At 33.8% G+C, this 13,392-nt stretch overlaps 1 protein-coding gene across 1 annotated transcript; it reads left to right on the top strand.

Moving 5' to 3' along the window:
* The first annotated feature begins 8,076 nt into the window (after positions 1-8,076).
* LOC21403051 (phosphatidylinositol 4-phosphate 5-kinase 1) lies at positions 8,077-12,701 on the top strand. The gene is given in 9 exon segments (XM_024162343.1): positions 8,077-9,649; positions 9,752-9,916; positions 10,025-10,118; positions 10,120-10,194; positions 10,326-10,436; positions 10,540-10,733; positions 10,818-10,948; positions 11,047-11,140; positions 11,833-12,701. Coding segments are annotated over 9 exon segments (2,394 nt in total). The 5' UTR covers positions 8,077-8,429; the 3' UTR covers positions 12,143-12,701.
* The last annotated feature ends 691 nt before the right edge of the window (positions 12,702-13,392 follow it).

Here is a 13,392-nt window from a genome sequence, read left to right as displayed (position 1 = left end):
AGACAATTCTCGGACTCAAAAAGTCATTTAAAGGTAATTATAAAAAATAAATAAAAAGTCATTCAACGGTGCTTACGTGGCAGAGAGATAAAGGCGGTGAGATGGTAGACGGTGGGGGGGACGCGTGGAGGAGGATGGGAACGCGATGTCCGTTTTGAAATCGGCGGAACAAAAAAAAAACCAGAAAAAACAAAAGATGAGAGAGAAAGTAGAGAGAGAGAGAGAAGGTGGATACTGGGTAGGCAGGGCAAGCGTGCCAAAGGTGTTGCCTGAAACAGTTCGAAAACGACGTCTTTTCAATGTCCAAGTTTTGCAGTTTTGTAGTTTGCCCCCCCACCCCATACCATCACCAGGTCACTTGGGCCCCACCACCATGCAATCCCAACTGTGAAAAGCGACTCTTTGGCATCACCACCACCCCCCCTGTTGGAAGGAATAACATATAATAGAAATTCAAGCTCATCCTTCAATAATAATAATAATAATAATAATAATAACAATAATAACAATAACATCAGAAATAATAATAATAACATAGAAAAAATAAATTATTAATAGTTAAAAATTATCTATTCTGTATATTTTTTTAATATAATATTATTTTAATTATATTTAATTATCAAAAATTAAATCTAACCTATAAAGAAGCATAATAGAGAAACTCTCCGATAATAATTGATAAAAAAAAAGAGAATAATGTAGAGTATAAAAACAGGAACCTCATATAAAACGATTAGTTACAATTAAATTTGTAAGTATTTATCTTAAAAATTTATAATATGCGACGTGTAATTACAGATAAAATCTACATCTGAAAACAACAATTCCTGCCATTAAAGTAAAATAACAATCCCAAATAAAAAAAATTTCTATGATGATGTACAAGGAATTAAGGATATTGTTTTTTTTCCCTTTTTAATAAATGAGCTCCAAATTTCGCCTATAGACATTATGTAATGAGAATGGAGGACGGAGATGACACCAATAATTCATATTCTTTTTAGTTCATAAAAAAAAAAAAAAAAAAGTTGTACGTCATAATTTATAATAGACTTCTCCCAAAAAGTAACAAATAAATTCTCTAACCCCTCAAATTTTTTCTTCTTTTATAATTAGTTGACTGCTAAAAATTTTGTCTTAACTCCTTATAAGCTAGCTAGCAATCAAATTTTCAAATAGTTTTGGTTGGAACAAAACTTAAATTAATTGGTGTGCTTAATGATATGCGCAATTAAAAATCTTGATGGACAATCAAAATCTCCAAAGTGTCTTTCTTTTGTATTCCGAACTTTTTTTATATACAAAATTAGCCTCCTTTTAAAATGCATATAAAGAACATATATAAAAAAATTTGAGATAGAGATCGTCATGATCATATGATAATGTTGTTAATTAATAGGATTGAAGCTAGGTTTGAGTCAATATTTTGTTTTAATATGCATGCTCAGCAAAGAAATATGGTTACTAAGAATCATAAATAAGGACTTTTTGATTATTTTATTAAAGGAGCAGCTCCATGGTATTTGTATTTTTTTTTTTATCAGTTCAACCTTTTGTTTTGTTCAAAGAATCAACCCCGGTTAGTAAGTGATTTGCCTTTTATTTTTATCGAATAATATCATAACTACCGGAAGACACGAGGATGAAGTCACCAATTTCGGAAACCCTCTAAACCTATCATCATTCTTTTAGTCAAGGGTTTAATCCCACAAATAATTTATGAGATTTTCCTACAATCTCATTTCAGTTATTGACTTTTAAAATGTCATATTTTTTATCCCTAATTTATTACGTAGTTTCAATTTTGATTCGTCTATTAGTTAAGTGTTAAATATTTACAGAATCTATATAAGATCAAAATTGAAAAATAAAAACTTTATGGACAAAAATGACACGTAAAATAAAAATTAATTTCCATAAACAGCCTCTAAACTTTACATATTTCTAATTTTGATACATAATTTTCACATATTCCATCAATTATTTAATACCTAACTAATAAAAAAAAGTGAATTAATTAAATAAAGTAATAGATTAGGAACTAAAAGTTGGATCTTTTAAAAGTTAAATATCAAAATAGGATTGAAAGTAAAATACGGAACCATTTGCCTGGCTAACCCTTACTTAATGATGAATTGAATTTCCTTCTTGAGCCCTAATTCGTATTGCTTTCAGAAAGCTACTTTTCTTTTTGTATCCAAAATATTAGTTTTATGAATATTTGGACTACTTTATTTAAAAAGAGCTTTGGCCATCAAAAGATCTTTCAATCAAGACCACAAAATATCACTTTTAAAACGGGATAAAATCAATTTGATACCCTGTGTTATATCGAAACATCTTGAAGGTACTTTGACTTTTGATAATATAAATAGGCATCTTTAGTGTTTTAGAAAACCATATTGTGAGTACCTTAAGAATTTTTTTGGGACATAAAATGTCCTTTCTACCATTCCATTTAATTAATTAGAGAATATTTAAAAATATTCATTTCAAAAAAAAGTTTTAAAATATTTTTGTAAAATTGTAAAATTTAGTTTCTAATTAATTGATTAGAAGGGCATGAAAGACATTTTATGTCTCAAAAAAAGGTCTTAAGGTACGCATATCATGTTTTCTAAAACTCAAAGGTATTTATTTAATATTATAAAAAACAGAAAAACTTCAAGATGTTTTAATATAACAGAGGATACTCAAAATGATTTTATCTTTTTTTAAAAATGAATTTATAAAACTTATAGATCTTAAATAACATTTTATAAACTTCAATGTTCATTGTGATAAGTTTATTGCTTATTGGAGGATTAAAAAATAATTTATATTTTGTCAAGCTTCTTTTGAAGTTTGATTTTAAATACCAACTAAAAAATCATAACTTAAAAAAAAAATCCTGTACTTCTCTTTTTTTATTACTTAAAATTAAAAGTATAAGAAGAAGCAATACTAAATGAGTGAAGTTTGATTTTAAATACCAACTAAAAAATCATAACTTAAAAAAAAAAATCCTGTACTTCTCTTTTTTTATTACTTAAAATTAAAAGTATAAGAAGAAGCAATACTAAATGAGCCCACTATCATGTTCTTTTTATTGTTTTAAAAACTAAAAAATAGATTAAAAAAAAGTTAAAAAAAGATTAGATTGGATTAGATTATCGGCCATTTTTTATTACGCAAATATACAACTCAAATTAAAAGTCTAGTGTTTTGAAATGAGACTAAAAGTACATAGTTTGTCATGGTTCTAACAAAACCAATAATCTATACCATTTTAAATAATTAAGTGACATTATGGTCTTTTATTTATTTTTATTAATTAAATGACAAATATTTATTTTAAAGTGGAGTAATATAAATAATATTAAGTGGTATTTCTTGTTTTTTCCCTTTTGAAATTCTACAATAATACAACTCGACCAAAACAAGATGAAAAAAGAAAAATGACACTTTTACGTAGCAAGTGTATATGTATATCTTGCTAATAATAGGCTATATATCTCTTTCATCAAAGAAATGAACCATACATAGACAAATGCATGCATCTATTACGTATAATATTCGAACTACTCATATATCCAATAATTGAGTATATTTTAGCATATTTAATTGTGACAGAAAGTGAAGAAAATCGATGGGTGAGCTGGAATATATATCCCGTAAATTGATGATTAAAGAGTAGTTGAAATCATATATACATAATATAAATGTCTACATATACAATTTATAAATAGTAGATATAAATATATATCATGCATGATGTGGAGCAATATATACAGCGATATCAAACTTCATTGTCTGTGTCGCGTAAGGTCGTCAAGGCACGAAGCTAATTAATTAGATGGGTCACTGGAAAGGCAGAAATGGAAGCATATATGGTGTTGCTATTTATTTATTAATAAATATTATTGAAGACTTTGGACTTTTAGTACTACAAATGCATGTTATGGCGAACAATGAAAAGGAAAAAAAAAAAAAAATCATAACAAGCATGCTTGGTTATTTAAAACAGTTGGTGGCTGAAGTAAATCCCCTTATTAAATTGCTCTTATTCATTTTACCGATTTTAGTTTAGAATTCGAGTTTTGTTTCAGTAAAAAGCTCTCAGAAACAGTCACATTTAATTTTTTTGCTACAGTAAAAAACTCTTACATAAAGTCATACCTCAACTTAAATTAAAAACTCAAATCAGTAAACTAAACGGATATGTTCATTGCTGCGTGTAATTTTTGGATTGTTTTTCTCTCTTTATTATTAAATTTTTTTATTATAAAAAATGCTAAACGGCTCCGCATACACATAACGTGAGCCATAAACTTGAAGAGCCCACTCCATATGTTTGCGAAGCTGTGGTTCCGCGGGATTGGTCGGGTTGTTTAGGCGCTGCTTTTTTTTTTTTTAAATATACTTATTTACTATCATTTCTTGGTTAAGACTCGGGTCATATATAAAATTAATTTCACGAATGTCTGCTAGATTGTATATAATAAATAGTTCAAAATGTCCTTGAATTTTAATAAGGATTTATTATGAACTATAACCCGTCCTATGTAATTTCATAAATACTATCTCAAATTGTTATATTTACGTCAACTTACCCTATTTTAAAAAATTCGGGTGGTGGCAATTTTAACTTGATTTAAAATCAATAGTTTAAAAGATATTTATGAGATTATAATAAGTACCACATTATCATTAATCATTACGGTAGTTATAGTGTGGGTGAATCTAGAGAAAAGAGTGTGTTTTGAACATGGTTTATATAATTTAAGGTGTGAAAAAGTTTGGAAAGCATATTAAATGAGGCTACATAATTGCAGAAATAATTGAAGAAACATTATGAAATTAATCCTAAATATAATCTCAATGAATCTATCACTAAGGAGTTCTCCGCATTGATGTCCTGTTAGGGTTTTTTGCTCGAGAGAAATGCCAAATTTCCAAGCCTTGACAACACGTTGTTTTCCTAATTATTCTTATTCAAATGATATATACATATATATACTGTGCATGCTTAATCTAGAGGATCGATATATGCTTTGCTGTACACTCTTGACCTTGCTCGTTATACTGCATTCTTGTAGATAAAAAGTTCAGTTTGGAAAGATTCTGTTTCTAAAATTAGCATAAGTATCTTAGCTGTTATATTACGGGCTCGTTTATTCATGCATTTAAATTCATAATTTTAATTCTGTTACAGTATTTTTATCTCATAAAAAATTTAAATTTCAAATGTCAAAATCACTAGTTTAAACATATGAGCTAAATATGCCCTACATTTTTGTTGAGAAATCATTTAGCTTTGACTGCATTCTCATCTCCTACAATTATCAAGAAATTTATCAAGGGTTTCCTTTTATTATTATTTGTTCATTCTTAAAGTTTACATGTTTTTGAACTAGATTTAATTAAAATCATATCATAACAAAAAAAAGTGAGCGTCACTCTCTCTGTCACTTTATACATTTACTATTTGACAAATGATTTTCACTATCTCATTTTATGTTTAAATAATAATATATCATGTTATTAAAGTCTACGTGTTAAACAATAATGTAAAAAGTAACAAAAAAAAGTGACAGAAAAAATGATGTCAACATTTAAAAAAAAACATAATTAACGGGTTTTGATTATTTCTTTCATATCCTACCATAACATTTTCATTATTATTTTTTTCCATTTTACTTGAACGCTTTGAAGGCCAAATTAATGAAGTTGGACTAGCTCAATAACCTAATTTATGCATCTCAGTCTTTATATAGTACATTAGTACTGGAGATGTATATAGATTGAGAAATATTAATATCACTTTATTTGTCACTCTCTGCATCAATTGTTTGATACATAAACTTTACTAATATGATACATTATTATTCAAATAGAAATGAGACAGTAGAGTTCACATGTCAAATAATAAATGTAATGATTAATAAAAAAAATGACAAAAAAGTGGTAGCATTCTTTATATAGATTTATTGATTTAATTTTTATAATTACAAGAACAATGATTAGAAAAAGGAAAAGAGTTGAATGATACATATATAATAACAATCAATGTTTTAATAACCATACATACGTCAAACTAATGAATTATTATGGCTTATCTAATTAACGGCCACCGGATAGTTGGGGAAACACCCCAACTGTCGTTCAGCAGTGTCAATTACGCATGAAAATGATGTATACTGCCTTTGCAGCCTCTTATACCGAGTCACCAATTTGGGTCATGATCTCAGAATTTGCCCCTACTTGGTCTTGGACAACCCACTTCTTTGACATTGGGCCACACGCTTGTTTATTGCAGGTCCACACCCATTTTATGACTTTTGATGCCCATTTCTACTTCTTCACATAGTAAATATATATTATATCTCACAATACATAAAAAAAAGTAAAAAAAGCTCTTCTCTATAGATCATGTGACAGTTTCTCTACTTATTATTTTTTTTTCTTTTCAATTTTTTACTTTTTTATCCTTCTTTTTTTTTTTAAATTTTTTTTACATTTTAATTTGTTGTGTATTTTCTAAAAATATATTATTTTTCATTTTATTATTATGAAAATAATTTTTTTAACGTATGTTCCTATTTTATATTTGGTTGGTCAAAATAATTTTCTTCAAATGTGTCATTAATAAATTCAAAAATCCTTAAATAGTTGTATAAATAAATTTCTCATTTTTTGATAAATAATAAATTATTCAAGTGTCTTTAACATGACAGATAGTTTAAAAAATCTCACTCACGGGGTTGTTTACGAGCCTCAAATTGTTTTTCCTTTTTTTTTTCTTGTGAAAAAATGTTTTTCCTTGTTTAGACGATCATGTGTGATATTAGACAATTTTTTTTTATTAAATTCAATTAAATTTATGAATATTTTTAATTCTGATATAATCTAACAATCAAGAACAATTGGTTTAACTAAAAGAACACAATGGATAAAATCAAGATAACTTTAGAAGTAAGAAAAAATCAAGCCTTGTGAAAGATGAAAATATAAATATTTTATAGTGGGTAGTTAAATGTAAAATATCTATGTAGCGAACCAATTGTGCATGTATTTTACCCGAAAAAAATGTTGTAATATCTTTTGAGGGATTTGTGGAGACTGGAGAGATAGTGGGTGGCGTTAAATCAAATGTGCACGCCTCTCCGGATCACCGCGGGGATCAGATTTGGTTCATATTATTGATATCTTTGTTAATTAATTAATTAATAATAAAAAAGTTCATCTCTAATTGTGGAACAAACATTTATACGTACAAAGACCAAAAAGAAATCCAATTACAGTACAAATTAAAGATTCTTGTAAGGTCGCAACCAAACATAACATCTAATTTTTGCTAATAAAGAAAACTGATCCAAATTGTTTAATAAATTGTACCCGTGGAAATAAGGAAATAAATCTACACGTAAAGAAATTGTACTCGTGGAAATAAATTCCCTTAAAAAGAAAAAGAAATAAGGAAATAAAGCTACACGCTTAAAATTCTTGATTAATTGAAGAGGGGAAGAAAAAAAAAAAAAGAAACGTTTCAAAAGAATCGTCAAAAGTGGGGGCCACAGAGAAAATCCTAATATTATTTTGCCTCAGAAATAACAAAAAGAAATCGCAAATAAAAAAAAAAAAAAAAAAAAGGGAAAGATGGTACATTCGTAATTAAGAGCAAAAGCAAGGGCAAAGATAGCCCCTTAGAAATACGTACCATTGCTTTCTTTTTTTTTTTTTTTTTGGGTTCTCTCGTCTTAGTCGATTCCATCACGTCAGGACGACGAAGCCAGGAGCTATACAGATACTACTGTTGGGGATCAACCAAATAACCGGAATTAAAAAAAAAAAAAAAAACTTCGTAGAAAAACACGAGGGTATATTCGTCTTCTTAAAAATATAAAAATTAACAAGTTAGCAGGTAAAAATTACTTCTTAAGCTGAGCTGTTGGAAGGCGTTGTTACTTGTAAGAAGCATAGTTAGCAACGTTCCCAATGCAAAAACCCAAAAAAAGAAAAGAAAAGGGGAGAGAGAAAAGCCGGCTCATTACTCTCTCAATTTTTTTCTTTTCAGAAAAAAGAAAATTCCTTTTTTTTTTTGGGGGGTTATTCGAGAGGTTTCTCTCTCTATCTTCTTTCTTTACTCTCTCTGTGTGTGTAGTCTTAAAACCATACCCTTTTGTTCGGGGCTCTCTCTCTCTCTCTTCCGCTCTTTTGTGTGATTTGTTTGGAGGATTCCCCCAAACACAAAGCACTAAAAAGAAAAGAAAAGAAAAGGAAAAAAAAGAGGACAGAGAGAGAAGAAGATAATTCCGGAGAAACACTCAAACGCCGGTGATGCTTAAAACGACGCCGTATCGCCAGGCAAGTTCGCTGGAAATGCGATAAGGAAGAAGGAAGATTTCGTCGTTTTTTGGAGTTTTTTCTTTTTTGTTTATGAATCGAAAATGCGTGAAGCACTTCTCTGCGATTCGCCAAGCGACGTCGTTTCGAGCACGAACAGCAACCATAGCCATAGCCACAACCAGAAAAAGCTTCTAGAGAAAGATTCCGCTCTCCTCCTCCCTCCTCCCCCTCCGCTGCCGGTTCTTCTCGTCGGCCGGAGCCGCTCCCAAGGCGGAAGCACTCGGAGAGTCACTCCGACCACGACCGCCGTCGCCACGTCAGCGGCGTTCTCGGTCAAGGCCGAGGCGATAATCGGAATCGGCGCGACGACGGTGGAGAAAGCCCTGCCGAACGGCGATCTCTACATCGGGAGCTTCTCGGGATCGGTGCCTCACGGATCGGGGAAGTATCTGTGGACGGACGGGTGCATGTACGAGGGGGACTGGCGGCGGGGGAAGGCCTCCGGGAAGGGGAAGTTCTCGTGGCCGAGCGGCGCGACGTACGAGGGGGAGTTCAAATCGGGGAGAATGGAAGGGTTTGGGACCTTCATCGGATCCGATGGCGACACCTACCGCGGGTCGTGGAGCTCCGATCGGAAGCACGGATACGGTCAGAAGAGGTACGCGAATGGCGATTTCTACGAAGGATCGTGGAAGAGGAATCTCCAGGACGGACAAGGGAGGTACGTGTGGAAGAACGGGAACGAGTATGTGGGAGAGTGGAAGAACGGCGTGATCAACGGCAGAGGGATTCTGATTTGGGCGAACGGGAACCGGTACGACGGCCAGTGGGAGAATGGCGTGCCGAAGGGGAACGGAGTGTTTACCTGGCCCGACGGGAGTTGCTATGTCGGGAGCTGGAACAAGGACATGAAGATCCACTATCTGAACGGGACGTTTTACCCCGGGAACAGTGGTAAGGACTTGAAGAAGAGCAACGGAGGGGAGTTATTGGGGGAGAATTTGACAATCACTACGAGGAAGAGGTCTTCGGTGGACGGCACGGCGAGAGGGAGCGTGGCGGATAGGGGCTTCCCGAGGATCTGCATTTGGGAGAGCGACGGAGAGGCTGGGGATATCACCTGCGATATAATTGACAATGTGGAGGCTTCGATGCTCTATCGGAACGGTATTTCGACGGTCGCAACTGGCTTCGATTGCGATTTCCGGCAGTTTCGGAGGAATCCGTGGTGTTTCAGCGGCGAGGCGAAGAAGCCCGGACAGACTATTGCCAAAGGGCACAAGAATTACGATTTGATGCTTAATCTTCAGCTAGGGATTAGGTAAATTCGGGGGCGAAATGGGTCCGATTTCGTAGTCGTGAAGTCATATCAAATTGTGGGGGTTTTAAAGACGTTCTTTTTTTTTTTTGAATAATTTTTTAGGCATTCTGTGGGGAAACATGCTTCCATGTTGAGAAAGCTTAAGCCAAGTGATTTCGATCCAAAAGAGAAGTTCTGGACTAGGTTTCCTCCCGAAGGATCGACCAAAACTCCTCCTCATCAGTCCATTGATTTCCGGTGGAAAGATTATTGTCCAATGGTGTTTAGGTATTACTTATATTCACTGGTTAATTTTATCATCAAACCAAATAATTTTAACATTGGGATACTATTTTGACACAAATTTATTGATTTTTGTTTCTGGGCGTTTTTCAGACATTTGAGGGAATTGTTCCAAGTTGATCCAGCGGATTACATGCTAGCAATTTGCGGAAATGACGCTCTCAGAGAGCTTTCATCGCCAGGAATGAAAGAGTGGAAGCTTCTTTTACCTGACGCAGGACGATAGATTTATGATAAAGACAGTGAAGAAATCAGAAGTCAAGGTATGTTGCCCACTGCTATAAAATGAAAATCTGTGGCGACGTAGAAAAGAGCATTTTGAATTTTGGTAATTAGTAGGTCCAAATAGTCTACTTTGGTGATCGGCTTCTAAATGTTGGGACTTTGTTTTCAGGTCCTTATTAGGATGCTTCCTAGTTATTACCAACATGTTTGCCGTTACGAGAATTCACTTGTGACGAAATTCTACGGCGTGCATTGTGTCAAACCAGTTGGTGGTCAGAAGGTATGCAATTGAGGATGCCAATTTGTGTTTAAAGTAGAATCAGTTGCTTTGTGAGATTTTATCTTCCATATCTAATTGCTTCTGCTATGGTTTGAATCTGCAGACGCGGTTTATTGTGATGGGCAATTTGTTTTGCTCAGAGTATCGAATCCACAGGCGTTTCGACCTTAAAGGTTCCTCTCATGGCCGAACAACCGATAAGCCTGAGGGTGAGATTGATGAAACAACAACCCTCAAGGATTTGGATCTCAATTTTGTGTTTCGCCTACAACAAAATTGGTTCCAAGAGCTCATGAAGTAAGTTTCAAATAAGAATACTTTTCTTTTAATCGTTATTTCTTTTCAATTTGGGTATTGATGTTCTTGGTATTTTTTTGTCAGACAAATAGATCGAGATTGTGAGTTCTTGGAAGCAGAGAGAATCATGGATTACAGTCTGTTGGTTGGTCTTCACTTTCGTGATGATAATAGATACGACAAAATAGGGTTGTCACCTTTTGTTCTGCGGACTGGTAATTGATTATGTCATTCTCCTGATTTAGAAGTAACTCATACGTTTTCAAATATTGGATTATTAGAAAGTTGAACCAAATTGTGACCCCCCTTTCAGGCAAAAAGGATTCCTATCAAAATGAAAAGTTTATGCGTGGCTGTCGTTTCCTTGAGGCGGAATTGCAAGACATGGATCGGGTTTTAGCTGGCCAGTACGTATTTCTTTATTTAAATCTTTTTTTTCACCCTCGTAATATTAAGTAAACTATCTTGCGTTGCTAAATGGCTGCGTTCTTTGAAAATGATTTGGAATTATTTTTAGAAATTTAAAATTTGGATAACTATTGCACGCACTTTGTTGTTGATATAGACAGAATTTCATCACTAAGCTATAAAGGTATTAGTTGGCTAATAATTCCTGCCTTTGAAATTTGGTTTGCACTACAAACAATTGAAAGTAGCTCGGTTTGTCTTGGCAATTTGTTGAGCGGGTTTTAGAATTGCTTAAAAGTTGTTTGTGGTGGCACGTGCAATGTGTCTCTCATATGTACTTGTGGCCCAATAATTTAATTTTCCAAACTACTCAAAAGGAATAGCTGTCAATTGCTGAACTGCTTGGCATACCGTTCTTATGGTTATCAAGTAATGCCATTATGCTTCTTATCTGTCACTAATAAAACCTCCATTTATTGCGTGGTACCGAGTGAACCATTTTTATTATCATCTCAAAACAGTTCTCCCAACTAGAAAAATTACGTTCTATTTTCTTAGTATTCAATTTTCTTTACATGGTAAGCTGTAGGATATTGTAAAATACCACCTGGGGATAATTGTGATTCTCGTGTAATGATATAATTTGTCTGGTGAACTTCACTGAATTGACGTCAAAATTATCTCTTTTCAGGAAGCCATTGATCCGGTTAGGAGCTAATATGCCCGCAAGAGCGGAGCGGATGGCCAGGAGAAGCGACTTCGACCAATACACCTCTGGTGGTATTAGCCATTTAACTCCTTCACGCAGTGGTGAGACTTATGAGGTGGTCCTGTATTTTGGGATCATTGACATCTTGCAAGACTACGACATCAGCAAGAAGTTAGAGCACGCCTACAAGTCCTTACAAGCTGACCCCACGTCAATTTCAGCTGTTGATCCCAAGCTTTACTCGAGGAGGTTTCGGGACTTCATAGGGAGAATATTTATTGAGGACAGGTAGCATTGGCAATAAGGAAGGAAAAATTCAACATCCAACCTCTACAATGTTGGATTGATCAGAATCCGGCAGCCATTTTTGGGCCCCCTTATGGGGAGGTGGATTCGGATACATGTGGCGTCTCCAGCCGGCATGTGGAGTATAAAAAAGAAAAGCCTTTCTAATTCAGAATCGGGCCACTGGGATTGTGGCAGCGATGCGGGAAGGAAAAGGTTGGCATTATTGGTCTTTCGGAGGGTTCTGCTTATAGTGGCTGAATTTTGAAGATACAGCCATGGGGTTAGTGTTGGGAAGCAGACGGGTATTTGTACATTCAAGGGGGTGATGGAAAGTTTGATTCTAATTTTTTTTTTTTTTTTTTTTTTTTTTTTTTTTTTTTTTTTTCCTTGTGGGTGAAAATTTTTGTGGTAATCAAGCGATGTGAAGATTTGGAAGATAGAGGTACAGTTAAGACAAATGTTTCCACCAAGAGAAGATTCAAATGGGAGGGAGGTGACTACGGAATAAGTGTACAGTCTTATAGAAAAACAAAAATGTTGAATATGGATACCTTACGAAATTCCATGAATTTTTTTTCTCTTTTTTTTTCTTCTCTTTGGTGAGATATTTTTTCAAAAAATGTTTTGAATCACATTGCCCGAGAGGCAGAGAGGGCCACGGAATCTCTCTCTCTCTCTGTCTCTCTCTCTCTAACGCCCTTTTTATCTTGTGTTGTATAAAAATAAGCTCACAATTATATGGAAATGGGGTAATTGAGTTGCTTTTGCAGTGAAAGAGAGGCATTGGACGTGAGGAGTTAAGAAGAGAGCATGAAAAGCAGAGAAAGCAAAGAGAAAAAGATGCGCTGGCGTTTCTTGTTTTTGCCCACTTTGTTTACTCTCTTTTTTCACAGTTCTCTTGACGACAATATGCAATTTCTATTTTTTTTTTCCCTAAAATCCCCAAGAAGTACAACTTTGACAACGAATTAATTTTACTTATTTTTAAAGGGTGTGGGAGTAGCAGATGAAACCATTAAAGAAATGGGAATGCCCACCAAAGCAAAATGGGGGAACAATTAATTGACCATTGACCATACAGAAAGTAAAGAATCTTGCGATCCACGTGGTGGGATCGGATTTGCCAAAAACTCGACGTTGTTATTCCTGGGATATTGGGAGGGCAAATTAGTCATTTCATAGGAAAAGTTTATACATTTGTTTCTGTTTTTTTTTTTTTTTTTCGGAACTGCAGAGGTCAAACTTTGGGTCAGA

The sequence above is a fragment of the Morus notabilis genome, unplaced genomic scaffold (genome assembly GCF_000414095.1).
Source record: "Morus notabilis unplaced genomic scaffold, ASM41409v2 Scaffold570, whole genome shotgun sequence".
Lineage (NCBI taxonomy): Eukaryota > Viridiplantae > Streptophyta > Magnoliopsida > Rosales > Moraceae > Morus > Morus notabilis.
Note: the sequence above shows the minus strand (reverse complement) of the source record. Positions and strands in the feature narration are given on the sequence as shown.